Source organism: Leptosomus discolor, chromosome 8 (assembly GCF_034619465.1).
Source record: "Leptosomus discolor isolate bLepDis1 chromosome 8, bLepDis1.hap2, whole genome shotgun sequence".
NCBI lineage: Eukaryota > Metazoa > Chordata > Aves > Leptosomiformes > Leptosomidae > Leptosomus > Leptosomus discolor.
Window position 1 is genome coordinate 35,570,076 of NC_141398.1, and position 15,765 is coordinate 35,585,840.

The following is a 15,765-nucleotide window of genomic DNA, read 5'->3' on the forward strand; positions in this document are numbered from 1 at the left end:
TATATGATTAATCAGAACTGTGTTTCTTGGCAATATCCAACATATATATGTACTTTTGTAAGAAGCAGGTACATTTCTTTTGTTCTTCGTTCTTACAGTTACATGGGAATTGGGCTTTCGGCACAGGGTGTGAATATGAACAGACTACCAGGTAGGTTTCAGTATTTATTTCCTTTGGTATATTACTTACTTCCTTTGGTATATTACTTACATTGGTTTATTGTGTTTTTTAAAATGTGCTTGACCTTGGTGGGATGGTTCTGGCAAGCAGCAGAGTGTGTAGCATGACATCTCTGTGTTGTATCTGTTACCTGAATTACATACAGCTTGCAGCTAAAAAGTTTAGCTTTTACCGTACGTTTGCTCCTGTACTACTTCCCTCAACTCCTAGTGTGGTTTACAGCATTATGCAGATACTTTTTAGCAAACAAATACATTTTAAAATTTTCATTGTGTTTTGTGATGAAAATGAAGCTACAGATTTCCTTGCTCTGTAAACTGAATTTCTGGCAGTAAAGAAACTTTGTCAAGCATGCAGTGAGCTCTCCTGCTGTCGCTTTCTGTACCATTAACTTTTCAACCTGGATAGCAAGGGTGTATAGCATAGTTTTGGCTGTTCCATTGACCTGCATGGTCAGGGACACTGTCTTGTTAACAATTGTCTGCAATATCTCTGTATAGTATTTAAAGAATGGGGGGGGGGGGGGGGGGGTGGTGTTTTTTTTTTTTAAATAGATCGTTAAATGTGGGGAGAAAAAAAGAAAAAAAAACCAAACCAAAACAACTGATTTTGTTGAGATTGGTACTATTCGCCAAGTATAAAATAGTGTTGAATTGACCTTAGAGTATCTGTATTCTTTCTTTTGCATTGTTACTTTCTCACCCAAATGTTCTGGTAGGGATTCTTATGGTGATGGCAAGTCCCACTTACAGTGTGAGGCCAACAAAGGCTGATGAAGTATTAGTGGGTGGCATTAAGTTTATTTTGAGTATGATTTAGGATGCATTGCAAATAACTACAAAGATAATACTAATCAGTGTAACTGTAGTAATTTGGAGTATTTAACTTACTCAAAGATGCTTAATGTGGTGCTGTTCTACAGTTCATACAGATTAAGGGCCTAAGTATGGAAAATGCTTTCAAATTAACCTGTTAGGCAGCAGCTTGACAGAAGAAGAATAAACCCACAACTTTTTACTCTTTAAAAATAATTTGAGTTTTTGGTATAAATTCTTAGAGCCAGAATGTGCATATATATGTGTGTGTGTGTGAAATTTGGCAGTTAAAGATCATGATTTACAGTATTTTGAATAGCCATTTAATAGAACTGTTAGGAAGATTTTGTAACGCCTGAAAGTTTACTCCTTTTCTACATGTTTTTGTTTAGTATTGAATTGCAGAGAGTGTCGACAGGTATTTTAAAACGAGCTCAGACTAAAATTGCTTGCTGTGAATTTCATTGAGCAGTGTAACAATATGAAGCTTCTTAACTGGTTTTGCAGCTTCTTCACCTGCAAAATTAGCACCAAATTTGCGTGCATAAGGATTTGCCTGCTGGCTGTGACTTCACCTGTATTGATAATTGTTTTCCTTCCTTTTTTTTTTTGTTAATTTTTAGGGTCAGCGAAGCTAGTGACACTATAGTCTGGAGATTCTGCGGTTATGCATACTGGTTGCTGCTGAATAGTCATTGAGAATAATCAGGAGTAGAAATGTGTTTCCCCAGAGATGCATGTTTGGGTTTTAGCCAGGAAGAATTTGATTATGACATATGGCAGCAATAGTTTTGCAAGATGAAAGGGAGAACAGACAGGAGAATCTTCACTGCGTTATTGGGACACGTCAGATCTGCATATAGCTTTTCAAATTTCAACACTGTAGCTGAATATATTTTTGGTGTTGATAATTTTGTGTTCACTTAAAGAGAAAAATGTCATTTGAATTTGCATTACCTGTTATGTACTACAAATAGAATTACCTGTTCAGCCATTTTGATAAAAGATGTTGTCTTTTCTTTAAAATGAAACAGATTTGTTAGATAAGAAATCTTAGAAAGCAGAAAGCTGAGCATAGTAATTAACCATGTTGTCCTGGGTAGAATATACTGACTTTACATAGTCTTTCAGTTATTTCATAATAAAGGAAACAAGTAAAATGGAAATGCTTTTGTTCTATAGGTTGGGATAAACATTCATATGGTTACCATGGAGATGACGGACATTCATTCTGTTCCTCTGGAACTGGACAACCCTACGGCCCAACGTTTACTACGGGTGATGTCATTGGTTGTTGTGTCAACCTTATCAATAATACCTGCTTCTACACAAAGAATGGACACAGCTTGGGTATGGAGAAATGTTATCTTTAGTGGTAACATTATGTCTGTAAGTCTGTAAATCTGAAACTCTCCGTGTCAGGAGCAGAGTGTTTGAATAGTTCTTTCAGTAGTCACATAATCTATGAATTATATTAAGGATTGGGAAGAATAATTTCTTATGTGCCACTTGCACTAACATTCCTTGTGAGTTTGGAAGGATTTGTCATAGCATCTCATTCCACAGGACCTGCATTTATGAACTCTGCTCCTAAATCCACAAATAATACTTGATGTTTATAAGGTAATAGATAATAAGAGAATTGAAGAAGTGGAGAATGGATATAGCTAAAATTCACTGCTGCTCTGCGGGGGACACCTAGCCTTCACTAAAACCTTACGTTGGATGGGTGTTACTTTGAACATATGTTGGAGAACAGTGTCTTTTGGATTCCCAGTCTGGAGTCATGCATAGTTGGGCTAAAGCCATGAATTATACACGTTGTGCTAAAATTAAGTCCGTCAAATTCTTGTGGTAAATCTTAGTGTTATGCAACACTGCAAGACAATTTCTGAGTTTGAATATGTCAGGGGGGAGTACGGTTACAATTTTTGATGCAATATATATATAACAATTCAGTTACTTAATGCAATTTAATGAGCAAAGATACAGAGTGTAAAGAAAGAAGAAAAAAATCTACTTCCTCCATTAAGGAGAGAGCAAGGGCTTGGGAAGAGATCTTGGAATTGTACTGAGGGGAGCAGGAAATTTCAAGGGATAAAGCTCACAAAGAAGAAATAGGTTTTTTGTCATGGGTAGAAATGTGATAGGAATGTGGTAGGAAAAGAGAGGCTAGCTTGAAATAAGAGATAGGGACTCTTCAAGTCGCTGTTCTATTTCCTTGTGCTGCCAAACATGAGGAAGGTTTGGAAAGAGTGAGGGGAAGGGCATGGTTTAAATTCTTCTTGTCTCTCAGAACAAGGCTGCCTGTTTGTTTGCTCAGGTCCTGAGCAAACAGATCTAACCTTCAGTAGGGGCAGGAAGACTCTAGAGCAGGGCTTAGATGCCTCCAGAGGTCAATTCCAAGTAATCACTTCTGTGGTTCTGTTCTATCATGATTTAATGTTTCTTCTAAATGGAATGAGTCTGTGTACCTGGACTTAATACTATGACAGCTATGGCAGTGGGACACTTGAACCATGCACCGTGTAGTTGTTTCTTTTGGCCCTCTTTCAGGGTATATGTCAAAATGGAAGATAACAGGCTTGTGTTGTGTTTACCCTAACCTTTAACTGAGTTAAAGCTGAGAAGGGGAGACTTCCCTTATTCCCTTTTGGGAACTGGTAACAGTGTGCCTGCAGGTGAGTTGGATCAGATTGTTGATCGACCAAAGAGATGCTGGTTTTCTGACTATCCTTATGGTCACATGTGTGGAAGAGCTAAGAAGGAAGGAACAGAACCTTCTCTTTCAGTGGAAGTCTTAAAGCAGACTGGATTAGGCCAGCTGTGAAACACTTCAAGGGATTAAAATCTGTTTAAAGAGGAGATCAGAATGGCATAGGTGAGGAGAAGCTAGTAAAATGTCATCTGTCATAGGCAGAGTCTGACAAACACTTCATGGTTTTCAGAAGGAAACCTGACAGCTGTTCTGTTGTCGTGGGTTTTGCTAGCTTGAATTTCTGACAGAGGAAAATTGATTCTGTGTTTAGGGGAAAAAGAAATTAGAAATTTTGGCCGTCTTGCTGAGTTGCTGTTGCTGCTAGTTGTCCAGAATTCCTGTACAATTGTAACTTGGACAATTGCGTTTCTTCTCTGGGCCACAGATGCAGTCTAGAGTCTTGGAAATCTGTGGCTCAGCCTGGGATTTGATGCTACAAAAAGGGCTAAGCAATTATTTATGCAAGTGTGAAATCCTGGGTTGAAAAAATCAGCACCCAATACCTACTTGTCACTCAGTCATCATTTATCTGTCTTGCCTACTGCCACGGTTATTTTGGAAAAGGGCGAGTTGGATATCAAAATGTGCCAAACAGAGAAAGTGGTAATAGCTTAGAAAAAGTTACGGTGTGAAGAGGTAATAAATAAAATGATAACTTTGAGATGTGATAGGAGAAAACCGATTTGCTCTATATGTCATTCTTTTTTTATCAAAGATGTGAGTAAGGAATCCAGATGCTCTTGAGATTTGAAACCTTGGTGAAGAATGGGATGGAAAGCAAGGGTGGAATCTGGGACAAAAGGTTAAAAGCTTTGTTTTAATCTTAAATTTGAAAAGGCAGTGATACAAAAATAAATAAGAGTTGGAAGGGATAAGGGGGTTTGCATATTATGCACTTGTCAGAAAAAATAAATTTGAAGAAGTACCTGCAACGATAAAGGAAATTATGAAATACTGTTATCATTTGGTTGTCAGAAGCAGATTTCCCGATATTTATTTTTTAACTGAAAGCTTCCCCATGCCCCCAAATCACATGGAGTTCTTAAAGTGTATAGAGGTCAGATTTTTCTCTTGTCCTGAGATGGCAAAATCACTGCCTTGGTCTTGTGGGTAGATGGAGGCTTGTAAGTATGGAACAAGGTATTGAGCTATTCTGTTTGAAAACAAAAACACTGTGGCGTGGCTTAAATGTTTACCAGACTGGTTTGGAACAGTATAGGCATGGGCTGCTCATGTATAAGTAACATGTACTTAGGAAGAAAAGTAATAGCAAACAAGAAAAGACACCATTAAATCTTGGTGTCACAGCATTGAGACACGCAAGTGAAAAAAAAATACCGTCAGATGTTTTTCCTCTTAATTTTAATCTGTAGCCAGAATTTTCATACTTTCCAATCTGCATATCTGTATAATATTTGCTGTATAAATCTTATGCCCTCATATTTTGAAAAATTAAGGGCAAGTTGAGTACTTTTGAATGACAATTACTTTTGGCCAAATACTGCCCTTTATTACTTATGCCTAAGCATCATGGATGTCACCATACTTTACTTATCTCTGAGATGGTTTGGATGAGTTGTCTGAACACATAATGATACACTTAAGAAAATGAGGCTTGAAACCAGACATACGGAAATTAATCTTAATTTTCTCTTTATTACAGGCATCGCTTTCACAGATTTACCGGTAAGATAAAGTGCATTTTCAACTAGCTTTCCTTTGTATTATAAACAGATGTTTCAGCTATAACTTGCATTTACCTTATGCTTCTTGGAAATACAATGTTAATCTTCTTAACCAATTTAAGATCAAATATTTCTTTTCATCATTTCAGTGGTGATTTGTTAATTGGAGCAAGAATTTTTTTGGTTTTACACCTATCCTTGTGGGGGTTTTCCTTTTCAGGCTTTTAGCACGCAGTCCTAATGGAAGTTTTGCAGCAAAATAATACATGCAAGTAGTTATGACATACTTTGTTTGACACATGCAGGCCTTATATACAAACTCAAAGCTATGTTAAGCACCAGCACGGTATATGTGTGTACGGCTGTGTATCCCATGCAGAAAGACTGGCCGCTTAAGACATGGTCACTGTAACTCGTGTTTGATGCCTGATTTTCAAAATCTTTCTCTATGCTGTTGACTCCATAAGATGAAACATACCAAAGTAATTTTTTTGTTTAAAGAAAGCTGCAGATACCTTACATCTTCTAGCTTTTCAGTCAATTAAATTGTACTTCCCTTAAAATCCTTATAAATGTCTTCCCTGTGCTACTGGTACAGGCATGATACTGCAGTTGTTTTGTTTTGTTTTTTTTTCTCATCTGCTTTATTTCTGGTTTAATCTGGTTAGGGTGCAGTGTGTGATGCACTTCCACCTGGCCAGCTACTCAGTTTGCTATGCCCTAAGGAGGCAGGCATAGATATTAAGCAAAAATGAAGTTAGTAACCCAGGGTGCGTCTCAGCCCTGCCACAGGGTTGGGTGCTTTGTGTAGGAAGGCACTGACACTGTCCTGGATCTGTGGGATGCCAGCGGGGCTCCTTGCCAGCACACAGTACTGGCACAGGAAAACGGACACTGTAATCTGCAGTTTGATGAAGCTGGACCCCTCCTCATTAGAACTGGTTGTTTTCATCTCGTTAAAACTTGAGACTTGTGCTTTGTTCATTAGTCTAGACTAGGTAATACTATGAGCAAGGTTTATTTTTTATTTTTTTTTTTTAAAAAGGGGGGGGTATGTGTGTGTGGAAACAGGGGCAAGAGTGGCTTGGGCATGGTTTTAACAACCAGAGTATTTTTCTTTAATTTCACTGGATTTGCTGGGCTTCAGTGTTCCTGCTGACTTGCATGTTAACTTCTTACTGCTGGCTTTAATTTATTTAGTGTAGATCAGCATACCATTATACCATACCCCTGTTGATTGCAGTGTAAATGTGATGTAGGTATATTTATACATGAAAAAATCACCAGCAACAAAACCCCATCCACACAAAACCCCAGCTGATTGCGTTGCCGTTGCCAAGATGCCAGTTGTATTTAAGGAAGTTACTTTAATTCCAACAGGCAGATTTGACTTTTCTCATATTTGGCAATTTCAAATTTGCATGGAGACCTAATCTCTAAGCAGAAAATAAAACTGAGACAACAATAAATGCTTTAAAGTGTTTTTCTAGATACAAGTCCAGTAATTCACGAGAACTTCAATGCACTATTACAGTTCTTTTTAGGCGCTACACTTGGACTTTGAGGCTAATGAGTTCTCTATCCTGTCAGTTCTTACTACTAAAATTCAGCGATGTTTTAAGTATTTCACCCAAAAGGAAAATGGCCCACTTTGTAAGTTTAATTTTTGTTCTCTTTTTAAAAGAAACTTTAATCCTGGTTTTTAAAAATAATTTTAAAAATTGGTATTTAATAATTCATAAAATTGAAACAAAAAGTTGTAAACTTTAGCACAGCTTTAAAAGTGCAGTTTCTGACTAGAAAGAGAATGATCAGTAAGGCTTTCTTATTTCAAAATAACAGAATTATGACCACTGGGAATAAAATTAATCAGTCCTTGTATTGCTGGATTGGTAGAAGTTATGTTAACTGTTGGACAGATGATCCAGAGGTATTTGCTTCTTCATACTACTAGTGGCAGTGGGGATGTTATTACAGAGATGGGGAAAAAAAAAAGTGGGGAATTTGGAATAAGAGGAAAAAACTAATAAAAAAATTTCTTGCAGCCAAACTTGTACCCTACAGTAGGGCTTCAAACACCAGGAGAGGTGGTGGATGCTAATTTTGGACAACACCCATTTGTATTTGATATTGAAGACTATATGCGAGAATGGAGAACCAAAATTCAAGCGCAGATTGACAGATTTCCAATAGGAGATCGGGAAGGAGAGTGGCAAACAATGATTCAGAAGTAAGGCTTTGAATATTGTTCATTTAAAAAAAAGTTAATAATTGCATGATTTCAGAGATCTCTAAGATACTGTTGTCTTGTGCAAAAAATTACAGGTAGTTTTAAAAAGTAGTACAAATAGATTTGTTAATAGGTTTGATGAACACGTATAAAATTGAGCATGAATAGAAATTGCCATGGTTGTCATGGGCAGTTTTAATATTTTGGGCTCTGGAAATTTCCCTTCACGTTCTTGGCCAGGTTAAGTTGTGGCTCATTAGTGTCTCACCTGGAAAAATGATGGTTGTGGCTTTGCAGCTTTTATTTCTTCAGTGAAAACAAAAAAATAGTGTGCAGAAATTGCACTTGAATGTATGTAATGAGCAAAAAAATGAACTTAATTAGCAGATAATGTTTCAATTGACCTGCCTTTGGGTGAGGAGTCATTTTTATTGAAATTCGTCATAACAAAATGACACATTTGGCTTTATGGCTTTTCTGTACAGTGTTTTGAAGAAGATACTTGCTCTTAACTGAGTTCTTGTCTGACTTGGACAGAAGTTTCTGAAAGTAGAATTCCTTAATTCAGTCACTTTTTTCAGTCACTTTTTTCAGAAAAGGGTGTCTACATTCAAGAGGTTCTTGGTTTCTTACCTGTATTTAATGAGTGTTTCTGGGTTTTGTTTTTGTTTATTTTTAGAATGGTATCATCTTACTTAGTTCACCATGGATACTGTGCAACAGCAGAGGCATTCGCCAGATCCACAGACCAGACTGTGCTAGAAGAATTAGCTTCCATTAAAAATAGACAAAGTAAGGCTGGAAAGCATGTTACATCCTTTTTTTCCTTCCTTAAACAAATATTACATAAAACTTTCTCTTGAGCATTGTTGTAGAATTTCCTTTCAGCACTACTCCAGGGTACAGTTCTTTGCTGTCATGTGAAGTGACACATGTATGAACAGCAGGTTCAGATGAACTTCCGCACTCAGGCTTTGGAACTTGTTTGATGTAGTGGGATGCGGTAAATTGCCTGTTGTCTTTCTCTTGAATGGAAAATGGTGATCTGTCTTGAACAACTGTGTGCAATGTCTCTAAACGACTGTTTGTGAGTGCTGATGGTCAGTCACAAAGAGGAATATAAAACTTAGTCATGACAAACATTTAGACCTTTATCTTTACTATGAAAAGGGGTAGAGTTTAGAGAATGCTTTATAAGTTAAACCAAATTTGAGGTTTCCTGCTTACAGATGAGAGGGGGAGGAGGACAAGGAGATCTAACAGCAGTTAGTTCAGTTCTAACTTGCTGTGGCAGTGCTGTTTGGCAGCCTGATTAAGTAGTGCCTTCCCTGTTCCTTTAAATCCCTGCTGTGTGAACACAAGCATTGGAGTGACTGCCTGACACACCACATGGGGAAACCGCTCTGGCTGGAAAATAACCCATTCATTGGGCTGTTTTTCATTTGGGTCAGTTTCTCTGTTGTGGATAGAGCTGTGAGGCTGTTGGAGACTTGTGCCAGGTTACAGCAACAGAAGCATCAACTAAAGCAGAGGCTGTTGTGGAAAGGTTTTAGTCAACTGTAACCTGACTGGAAAGTACATGTTGTAGGTGAGAGAGTCTAAATTTTGTTTTTCTTAGTCAAAATTGAACCTGTGGGAGTGGGATGCAATTTGGATGTTCTTGGGTGATGGTAGTTTGGTATGTACTTATTTATAAAGGTGTGAAAATGAGAAATAATCGCAGAAGAGTGTCTGCAATCTTAATCTAGCTCTAAATGTGCAACCTGAGTACAAAGTAGTTGTATGCTGGCACTGAGTACTTATTTAGATACATGTAGGTGGACTGCAGTTCTTAAACTTTCCTGTTGAACATGTTGAGGAAGCATGACCTTTCTTTACACTATTTCTTTCTAAAAGGGAACAAAAAGCCTTGTTAATTGATGGTTGCGGTGTCTTTTAATCGTGAATTTACATGTGTTAATCCGTAAGTCCATTTAACTGATGTTGGTGTTGGTGAACAGAAATTCAGAAATTGGTTTTGGCAGGATGAATGGAGAACCCATTGAAACAACATAACAGCTGTATCCAAGTTTACTAGAAAAAAATCCTAATCTCTTATTTGTTTTTTGGTGAACAGGAATTCAGAAATTGGTTTTAGCAGGAAGAATGGGAGAAGCCATTGAAACAACACAACAGTTGTATCCAAGTTTACTAGAAAGAAATCCTAATCTCTTATTTGCATTAAAGTGAGTCTTCAAATTATACAGATGTGTGTTTATAGATGGCACAGTACCTTCTGAGACAAGACAGTTACTCATTTAAAGCTTTCACAGAAATTTAAACAAAGTTAAGCAGCGTTTTTTAGAAAATGTGTATAGTTCACGTTTTTTTTGTGCTAAATGATTTGCTACATGTTTAACTAGGTTTTGTCATCAAGGTCCTGTTTTGCAGCATAATTCACATCTCGCTGTAGACTTGTTCTCTAGAACTAAGTTTTGCCATTTTTTTTCTTTAAAATCAATTTTAATCGTTTTGAGTGTCCAGTAAAACTTAAAATGTAAACTGATACAGAATCGCATTCAAGGTTAATAGGAGTCCTGTTGGTCTGTTCCTCCAAATGGCTGACTGACTTTCAAGACCAGTTTAAATGAGCTGTTTCACTCCATGCTACTTTACTAGAAACCTCTGGCTAATACTGTGGAAATTCCATAATCCCAAAGAGTTCTCTTGGCTTCCCAGGCACACAGTAGTCACCTTCATTCTGGCATTTCTCCTTGCCAGCTGCACTGATCCTCCAGAATTTTGTATCACATTATAGTGTCTGAATGTGGAAAAAATCTGTTATCTCCTATAAGAACAAAGCGCTTTTAATTTTTATGTTCAGTTAAGTGACTTGGAATGTGTTTGAAGTCTGCCATGCTCAAGTGCTGAACAGAATTCACATGATAGTACTGCAGACTTACTGCACAATTCACAAAATGCAAACATTTTGATGAAAGACTTTACTCTATAACGTCAACTGTATGTTATCTTTTTCTCAATCTGTCTTTCTAAATTTTGCCCATTCTATTGAGGCTATCCAAGCCTGAAAGAAAAAGCAGTAGTTCTGAGCTTCCTTAAAGTCCGTAGTAAAACCTCCTTACCTAAAATAGAATTGACAAAGAGCAACAGCCTCTAAAGGGAAGGTTTGTATATGAGCTTGCTTTTCAGACTGTTTCTAGTGCAGATGTTTAGTGTCAAGAGTTACTGTTTAATGCTTACTGTTCCAGACAGTCAAACTATGTTCTCATTTACTTTGAGAGAAATGACAGACATGCCAACGTAATGACATGCCCTTCTCAAGAAATAACCTTGCCCCTGCAGATAAAACAAAACAGTTAAACCAAGAAAATATAGTTTAGTTCTCTAGACTTTGAGGACCTCTGACAAAGTCCGTCCTCAAAGGATAATACTCCTGTTCTCCTCCCGCACGAATTTTGTAATTGTGTATTTTTGGCTGAGTACTCCAAAGCTCACTGATGATTGGGTTACTGACATCCAGCGTTTTGTTAAGTCAGACTTTTTGTATATTTAACATTAAAATTAAATCATTGCTATCGTTGGTAAATTGAAATGTGCAAATTGTTTTATTAGCTTAACTTTTTTGCCTTTTGTTTAGGGTGCGCCAGTTTATAGAGATGGTGAACGGTACAGACAGCGAGGTGCGGTGTTTGGGAGGCCACAGTCCAAAATCTCAAGATAGTTACCCTGTTAGCCCACGATCATTCAGTAGTCCTAGCATGAGTCCCAGCCACGGAATGAATATTCACAATTTGGCTACAGGAAAAGGGAGCAGCACACACTTTTCTGGTAAGCTGATGTGGGGGATATACCACGTAGATTTGGATATACCACACAGCGTAGATTTTTTTTTTTTTTTTAATCATTAAGTATCAGGAGAAGTTACAAATACAGACTGGCAATTTGTATTACTTAAGAGTTGATACTGAATGCTTTATATAAAAATATAGTTTTAGTGATTAAAATATGTGATTCTCAGTCACTGGGAAAATGGAAAGTGTATAAATAGAATCAAATCTTTTTTGCATATGCTCTTGGTTTTACTAAGGGTTTGCAAAGAATGTTGCCACTGATTTCTAAGAAATGCTTGCTTCCGGGAGATGGAAGGCTCTGACACACGTTTCTGTTCTTTCGATGACAATTTATGGCTTGGGCGAGGTGGTTTACATCCAGTAAGTGGTGTATACGATCCAGTTGCTGTGGTGTTTATTTAATAGTAAGAACTTCCTGTGCAGGAAATAGCAGAAGCTAGGTGGCGGAGTTAGGTAAAAGACTTCCTGCTGGCAGCCACATTTCAGTCTGCACAGTTGAAAAAGGTCTGAGAGCATCTAGGTGGTGGTAAAGCTTCAGTGGGAAGCCAGGAATGTCCAGAGCTGCCCCATGTCTATGGGGAGATCCCCGTGCCTCCCAAAGCACCCTTGCAGAGAAGCTAGGCTGTTAGAATGGTATGTGGATGTGTGTTGTTGAACCGAGACTCTCAAGGTAGCAGAGGCCATCAACTTTCACTTCTGTTTCATTCTTAAATCCAAACTGGAGCTCTTCTCTTTTTTTTTTTTTTTTCTCGTTCTTTCTGTTGGTGAGGTTGAGTAGGAAGCCAGTGTAGCCTGGCCACCAGAATACCTGCTGCCCTTGGAGCAGCTTTGCTGCTGTTCCCTCTGTGTCGAGACCGAGCTACCACGTGTGTGAGCAGAGGTCTGCTCAGAGCTTCTGTTGGTGATTCGGGTGGTTGTTGGGAAGTATTGCATAAAGTATCTCTTAACTTCCTAATTTTGAAATGAGAGGCACCACTTAATAAGCAAGTTGATGAATGTATTATTGGAATTGAGGTTTGGGATTTCTTGAATGGCAGCAACTGTTTGGTTTATAAGAAGCCCTTCCTGTGAGCTCTTTCTCTATTAGAAAATGCTGGGGAGCTCCTGCTTTTGGGCATGATAGAATCAGCAGTTACGTGTTTGCTTCAAGTAGTAGTTTCTCGATTATATTTTAGAAGGGTCAGAAGAGATTTTTAGCCAGACATCATCATTTCACAGCATGGTGTAGTTTAACTAAGCAAAGCACAATATTAACATTTAATTACATGGGGAAAGAGGGAGATTGTACTTAAATGTAGCAACATGTGAAGTATTTTCAGCACTGAATTTTACTGCATATTGATCAAGAGAATGATGTGATTAGGAATTAGTGAGACGCATCTCTGCTTCCATTCATGGTGATTACAGTGGCCTAGAAAAGATTTTCAGATCCTTCAGAAACACTGTATCGGTTCTAAAACATGCTTCTGTGTTGGGGCAGTTTTCTGTTTTACCAGTGTATAAATACCACTGGAAAACCTTCTCGTGTATGTGTTTGTACTTGTTAAAGAATGCCTGACTTCTGCACTGTAGAAGCCTTAAAGGTTCAAATCCCTGAAGTATGGAGGCTAAGCATTTGGGTTGGTTGGTTTGGCAAATCTAGCGCTTACTGACCAGGAACAGTTAAGCTGTCCTCATTTCACTTCTATAAATCGGTACTTACAAGTAAGTTTGTAGATAATTACAATTATTAAAACTTTCTTTCAGGGTTTGAAAGTAGTTGCAGTAATGGAGTAATATCAAATAAAGTGCATCAGTCTTACTGTCACAGTAAACACACGACCACCAGCTTGAATGTACCCGAGCTCAACAACATAAATGTATCAAGATCACAGCAGGTTAACAGCTATTCCAGGTGAATAAACTTCGAACTTACAGTAAGGCTTGTGTTGTCCATGTGCTTGCATTGCAGAGAAGAGTTTTCAGTGGGATTTGATGTGATTTTTTTTTTTTTTTTTTTTTTTTCCCCCCAAGGACAGCAGAAACAGTGTAAGGGGCCAACAGCTTGTGATCGCTCTAGTGTGCTTTGGTTTTGTTTTAACTTCTCAAGCTCAATAGCCTGTTTTCTCCTTTTTGGGTAAAGAAATGCAGCGGACAAAAATAAATCATATTACTTATAGATATGTGATCCGTTTTGAAGTCATATAGTGAAGATTAACTAGCTCTCTGCCACTCGGGATTTTAATTTAAACCACTGACATAGATTTAAGCATGTTGCATGTAGGTAATGAAAAGCGTCTGGAAAACTCTCCATTTGTGGCAGTATCTGCAGAGTGAATGCAGTTGAGATGTGTATGAAATGTGGACTCCCTGCCATTGCACACACACGGATTGTTTGCCTGCTCCAATCACTGTCACTTGTGCAAACTCGTTCACTTCGGAGAATGAAAATAGCTGTATTAACCAGTGTTAATATGGTTATTCATAACCGGTGGATGTTAAACTCTGGGTTGGGTAGATGCAGCAGAACCTAATTTGATGTGAAATACTGCAGTACTTGGCTGCGTTGGATTCCCAAAACTACTACCAGCTAGGGTGTGATGGTGTGTGGTGGTGGTAACAAAGTATTTCACTTGGATAGTGATGATTGGGGCGAAAAAAAGCAAGAGTAAGAACATACTTTGTAACTTCATGGTTTGTGTTTGTGTCAGCAATTGCCTCCGCCAAAAGCCTGGCAGTGTCCAGGCAACTCTTGAGATTTTTACAGGAGGAAGACAATTCATTGGCTGCAGCATTGCCCAGTCAGAGAGGCCTTCTGGTTTCCTTCCTCAAAGGAAGCTGAGTTTTTTTGGTTGCTTAGAAGCAAGATATTAAACTTTTAAACTGAATCTTTTTAGTCTTGAGAGAGGCTTCAGGTTGTCGTTCCCCATGACAAAACAGAAGAAGCTAGGATGGAGCTGTCAGAAAAGCTTGGTCCCCAGAGCCACACTGGCCTTCTCTAAAGGGGCTGCTGTGACCTGCTGCAAGCAAAGTGTGGTGGAGAGTTGTGTGCTCTGAACTTGCCTCTGACTATCTCTTCAGTGTCTTGGCTTACTCAGTATTTGCTGTGGGTTTTTCTTCTTTTTACCCTGTCGTTCCACTGAGAGATCAAGGCTTTTTTGAAACTGTTATTTACCTAAATATCATATTCTCTGAGTAGGCTGTGTATGTTAACTGTGGGGTTTTTCTTAAAAAAAAAAAAGTGGGAACACTATATTTTCTCAGTGCATTTTCTCCAGCTCTACATATGTACAGCTATAAAAACAAGTGAGAACTTCTTGGTGTGTGTTTAGAAAGTGTTATACTACCTAATCCTGAATAATGGTGGACTGGTTTAATTTTTCAGCATCCGAAAACCTTATTTTACCGAGTGCTAAAGTTGGTTGAGAGCACCTTAAAATTTCCCTGGTGCTGGTATTGTCAGTTGCTATGGAAGAAACTACTCTAAGTTAGCTACTGAAAAGCTGCTTTTAAATATTACCAAGATGAGGAAATACTGTGCTGAAGTCGTGAAGAAGACAACGCTAAGTACTGAAATAAGAGTAAAACTTTTATTTATTACTCTCTTTTCAGCAATGATGTAGACATGGAAACAGATCACTATTCCAATGGAGTTGCTGAGACTTCATCCAATGGCTTCCTAAATGGTAGTTCTAAACATGATCACGAAATGGAAGAATGTGACACAGAAATGGGTCTGCAGTGATATTTCTTACATTTTTATTAAGTGATGGCAACAAGGTTATGTTTTTACTTGCAATGCTTCCCAACTTGAAAATTAGGGACCTTAGCGCAAATCTGAATGTATGTTTGTTTGTTTTGCTGTCATTAGCTGCAAACGTGACAACCACTGATTTAGGTGGTCCAATGTCGGTGTGAGACCAGGGGAAATGGGTAACTGATGGAGATTGACAGCAGCGACCATTTCAAAGGGAGTACCTTTGAGAAGAGACAGCCTCTCGTAGCACGGCAGGGTCAGGGCTGGCAGGTTGCTTCTCCCCCTTCCCCTAGTCCTCTTACCGTTCCTGGTTCTCATGGCCATCTCTGCACTCACCAGTAAGAGCAGAAATTCCAAATATTGGAGCATGCAAAGTGACCGTATGAGATGCTCCAGAAAAGAGCTGTATTTGGGAAATGAGACGTTAAAAAAGAAAAAAAAAGTTTTCCACCAAGAAAATACCCTGTTTTACATAGCTGTGGTCTACAAAAAACTTGGTTTTACTTAAC

At 38.2% G+C, this 15,765-nt stretch overlaps 1 protein-coding gene across 1 annotated transcript in view; it reads left to right on the forward strand.

The window, feature by feature from the left end:
• Window positions 1-15,765, forward strand: part of RANBP9 (RAN binding protein 9) — a 39,666-nt gene that overhangs the window by 20,086 nt on the left and 3,815 nt on the right. Inside the window, exons 3-11 of the mRNA XM_086469636.1 lie at window positions 99-151; window positions 2,179-2,346; window positions 5,418-5,440; window positions 7,485-7,669; window positions 8,349-8,461; window positions 9,786-9,894; window positions 11,307-11,497; window positions 13,267-13,414; window positions 15,112-15,233. Coding sequence (XP_086325762.1) covers window positions 99-151; window positions 2,179-2,346; window positions 5,418-5,440; window positions 7,485-7,669; window positions 8,349-8,461; window positions 9,786-9,894; window positions 11,307-11,497; window positions 13,267-13,414; window positions 15,112-15,233 — 1,112 coding nt within the window. The remainder of the gene's footprint in view (window positions 1-98; window positions 152-2,178; window positions 2,347-5,417; window positions 5,441-7,484; window positions 7,670-8,348; window positions 8,462-9,785; window positions 9,895-11,306; window positions 11,498-13,266; window positions 13,415-15,111; window positions 15,234-15,765) is intronic.